Source organism: Macrobrachium nipponense, chromosome 8 (genome assembly GCF_015104395.2).
Source record: "Macrobrachium nipponense isolate FS-2020 chromosome 8, ASM1510439v2, whole genome shotgun sequence".
NCBI classification, from domain to species: Eukaryota; Metazoa; Arthropoda; class Malacostraca; order Decapoda; family Palaemonidae; genus Macrobrachium; species Macrobrachium nipponense.
Genome location: NC_087203.1, coordinates 82,897,475 through 82,902,403, shown reverse-complemented (window position 1 = coordinate 82,902,403; position 4,929 = coordinate 82,897,475). Strand labels below are relative to the sequence as shown.

Genomic DNA, 4,929 nt, shown 5'->3' with positions numbered 1-4,929 from the left:
TGGATTAAACACTAATATCTGTCGTTTCAGTCATTCTTACATTTCTTCTATTCTTGCTTATTATGTATATGATATGTATATGAATATATATATATATATATATATATTATATATATATAATATATATATATATTATATAATATATATATATATTCATATACTATACATATACATATACATTATAAGCAAGAATAGAAGAAATGTAAGAATGACTGAAAACGACAGATATTAGTGTTTAATCCATAGTTTTTGAGATTGCTGAGAAGAATAACTACGCTCCCGAGTCCCTTTAACTCAAAATTCAGCATCAATAAGGAAGGTGTGTGGTGAGAATGGGTGATGGAATAATTGCAGAAAACTACAAATATTAGTGTCTAATCCATAGTTTTCAAGGTCGCTGAAATGGATAGTGACACTTTTGATGCCCTTTCAGTTCATGTTCAGCCCTGAGAGGAAGGGGTCATGGGATGGGAGTGGCATATAAAAAAACCCATAGTTTTCGAGGTCCATGAGAAGAATAGTGACACTTCCAATGCCCTTCAAGTCCAAATTCTGCCTCAATAAGGAGCGGGATGGGAAGGGGGGTGACATGTAAAACTAATAAAAAATGACATAGTTATAAGCCATAGTTTTCGAGGTCGCTGAAATGAATTGTGACACTCCCGATGCCCTTCAAGTCCGAGTTCAGCCCTAATAGGAAGGGGGGTGATATGGGGTAGGAGGGGGGGGTGACAAAAATAACTGAAAACGACATATATTAGTGCATAATCCATAGTTTTCGAAGTGGCTCAGATGAATAGTGACACTCCCGAAGCTCTTTAAATCGAAGTTCTTCCCCAATAAGAAGGGGGTGGCGGTGAAAAAACATGGGAAGCAACTATCTTAACAGGAATGAGAGGGAGAGAGAGTGGGAGAGCGTTTATCGGCTGTCATTCGGACATTACCTGTTTCGATCAGTATATCTGCGAAGTTCAGCAGTTCCACCTGTCCATTCTCGACACACTTTCTTATACTACAATTTTTCACTTACATCTGTCGTCAACGTGGAAACGTTATAAGTAATGCAAACTTATTCTGCCACGTTTTTACAGAAAACCGCTCTCCAGCCAAAAGATTCTAACACAAGCTTCATTACCAGTTGGTTTCGGTTGTTCTCAGTAACCTATATTTTATATTGCACTCCTTTCATTTTATAGCACATACCTTCCGCGTTGCTTCATTATTATTTCTATGATAAACGTTTTCTAGATCCATTTATGATATATAGCTTCTTCCGTCGTCAACATCACAAAATTCAACATTATTCCTTTTATTTTGCCCCATATCACTTTAGAGTCTTTTTGTCATTTTCTCTGCCATTCTATAAAGAAAAATGTTCCTCTACCATTCTTTGAGAACCTTTTCTTTCATCCGAACATACCTCACATACCCTGATGGGCCACTCAGTCGCACTTAACTACCATACTGCAGCATCCCACAAGTAATCCCATTAAATAGTGGCTTTCCATTCTTCCTTATGGTATTAGCGTTCCATTTTACGATCATGCTCAAACTAAATTAACCCTTAAAACTCTCCCATCATTCATTCATCAACAAACCTTCAAAATGCTCACTCCATCGACTCTCTCCACTTACATCTTTTATTCTTTGAACTTTCAGTAGTTACTTCCATGTTAAACAAATTTTCACTCATTTCTTTCCTTTGTTTTGTTTTCCACAAATTTCCTATACCTTCATCCTATCTACGAATGGAACTCGCGTGATTTCCTTTATGTTTATTTTTAACTAAATCCTGTCATCTAATTCCTAACTTATACGTCCTTTTAATTTATCTGTAACCTTGTCCTCTCTCACCTTTTTTTTTCTTCTTATCCATCTTATCTCACCTTTTTACCCCTTCTTACCCATCTTCCTGTATTCCTGTGCATGATCTCCCGTTCTGATATATATATATATATATATATATATATATATATATATATATATATATATATATATATATATATATATATATATATATGGATACAATCCACAATGAAGTAAAATCCTCTTGTAGTTTAAAATATATATATCTTGTACAGGATTAAAGCTTTCGACCATCAACTGTGGTCTTGTTCACTTTAGTGAACAAGACCACAGTTGATGGTCGAAAGCTTTAATCCTGTACAAGATGTATATATATTTTAAACTACAAGAGGATTTTACTTCATTGTGGATTGTATCCCCATCTACTTAGAGGTACGACATAGTACCTGGCTTCTGCATATATATATATATATATATATATATATATAATATATATATATATATATATATATATATATATATATATATTATGCTTAAAAATCACAGTAGATGCGCGTGACTTCATTAAATGAGTGAATACCACAGGAAAATGATAGTCAGAAATCCAAGCGCTTTCGTCTTTCCTAAGACGATGTCTTAGTAAAGACAAAAGCACTTGGATTTCTGACTTTCATTTTCCTCTGGTATTCGCTTATATATACATATATATGTATATATATATATATATATATATATATATATATATATATATATATATATATATGTATATGTATATATATGTGTGTGTATGTATGTATGTATAATGTGTGTGTACATATTAAAACGAAGACGGACAAAAAACACATATTACTACTTGTTTTTCATTGCCGGAACCCTCAAGATTTATCTGTCATAGAATCATTATTTATAAAACGGCGTGTGTATTATTGTTAAATATTCAGACGTCTTCAAGTCCTTTGTATTTGTCTGAACTTCGTACTGCGTTAATTTTTATCAATTAATGCCTTGCTGTTTCACCTCTAGGTCAGTTGTGTTATTTATTTATTATATTCTTACTCTTCGTTAGTTCTTATATGATTTTTTAGAGTGAACTCATAAGTGTTATTATCTTTTTTATGCGCAACCGTGATGATATAATTCTGTAAAATATTACGAAACGTCAGCGATAAAAACATCGAGTTTTCTGCACATCGTATAATCAAGGCCACCGAAAATAGATCTATCTTGATGTGGTCTCGGTGTAATGCAGTATGAGCCGTGGTCCATCAAACTTTAACCACGGCTCGGTAGTGGTCTGGTCTAAATCAATGCCGGCACGATTATGGCTATATATATAGGATATGCAGGAACTTCCATATACAATCATAACTTCAGGAAAGCCGAAGACACATGATGAGTTAAAGGATTTATTCTTAAGAAACGTTTCGCACAAGGAACTTTGTGCATCATCAGTCTGTTAAAATAAAAGTACATTTTAAATTAATAAAAGCAAAGTACAAATAAAAATTACAATCTAAAATTTCAAAACATAAAAATATTTAATTAGAAAATAGATAGTTCAAAGGTAAAAGTAAAATAAGAACATTAAAACACGACTACTAAAACACCAACCATTCGCTAAGAAAGGAGGAGGGAGAATGACTAGAAATGAGGTTGAGGTCAGAAAGAAGACTATGCCAGGTATAGCGGAGACGATGAACTACTGCTATTCAATGAGGGAACAAGTCTTTTGATAAATAATGACTCGAGTGTTGTTAAATACTCAAGAGTCCCTATTGTAACCTAAAATGGAGAAGTGCTGTTTCTTGACTTCAATCTTACATTTGATGGCATGATTTTTTATATTTGAATGCTCTGGTCTACTTAATCTCTGGCCAGTTCTACAACGTTTCTTAAGAATAAATCCTTTAACTCATCATGTGTCTTCGGCTTTCCTGAAGTTATGATTATATATATATAGTATATTTATATATTATATATTATATATATATATATATATATCATATATATATATATAATATATAACATACATATATATATATATATATTATATAATATATATATTATATATATATATATTATACATACATATATATATATTATATATATATATATATATATATATATATATATATAATATTATATTAATATATGTATATGCTTTTACGTGTAATAATTTCATCTGTCGTTGCTTTGACATTACTTGATTGATTTAATATCCGTTCATATGTAGGAACACATGTTCAATTTACGCAATTTAATCTTAAGAAGTTGACCGGCACGTTTTTTTTTTTTTCAGTATATTGTGAAGTCTGTGAAGACTCATCATTTGTTTTGTAATGCGAGCTAATGCTTACGTAGTGCATGATACAAGATGGTTACACGAACGCTCTTATTCACAAGCAAGGGTAAACGTTATTGCCCAGAAACTGGGAGTGTTTTCATTTCTGAAAATTCTTTTTAGCCTGGACGTATTAAATTTTACGTCAGCTGGAAATTGGACACCAACCTGAATGTAAAAATGCTACTTAATTTATCAACCAACCTTTTAGACCAATCCTTTCCGAACCAAGATGTCCAAAAGAGAATGGTTTTCCATTCTTTTCCGTTCTCTTCTTCAGTTCGTGGTTTTTCTTCATCGTTGTTTGCGTACCCAAATCTATTTAGTCTATTATCTTCCCCAAAAGCGTTGGTTATATTATTTTTGGGAGAATAATTCAAAATTCCTTCATCGAAAAGTTCACTTAAAGGAGTTTTGTAAATTTCGAGGTTATTGGCTATTAACGCCAATGGTAAAACAACCACAAATATAACTCCAGCTATCAATTTTAGTCGTTTTGAAGTAATAGCAAACTTGTTGATCATTATGCAGGAAAGAATCGAAACGTACCAGACACGCGACTGGTCTTCGGAAAAAGAAAAGAAAAAATCATAGGACTTCAGTACTCCGATAAGCAGCTCATTTGACAATTACATCCAAATTCTTTTAGTTAATGAGTACCAGAAAATGCCCGGCTGTGGGCAACATGAAGAGTCGACTAGAAAATAGTGAAACGTGCGAATCGGATTCACCGGCTGTTTAAATTCACCTCTTACGTTAACAGGGTCAAGTGTGCGACTGAG

The 4,929-nt window shown here is 32.7% G+C and overlaps 1 protein-coding gene across 1 annotated transcript in view; it reads right to left on the bottom strand.

The window, feature by feature from the left end:
• Positions 1-4,671, bottom strand: part of LOC135223142 (uncharacterized) — a 19,556-nt gene extending 14,885 nt beyond the window's left edge. The window contains exon 1 of the mRNA XM_064261646.1: positions 4,352-4,671. Within this exon, the coding sequence (XP_064117716.1) occupies positions 4,352-4,671 (320 nt within the window). The remainder of the gene's footprint in view (positions 1-4,351) is intronic.
• Between the last annotated feature and the right edge of the window lie 258 nt (positions 4,672-4,929).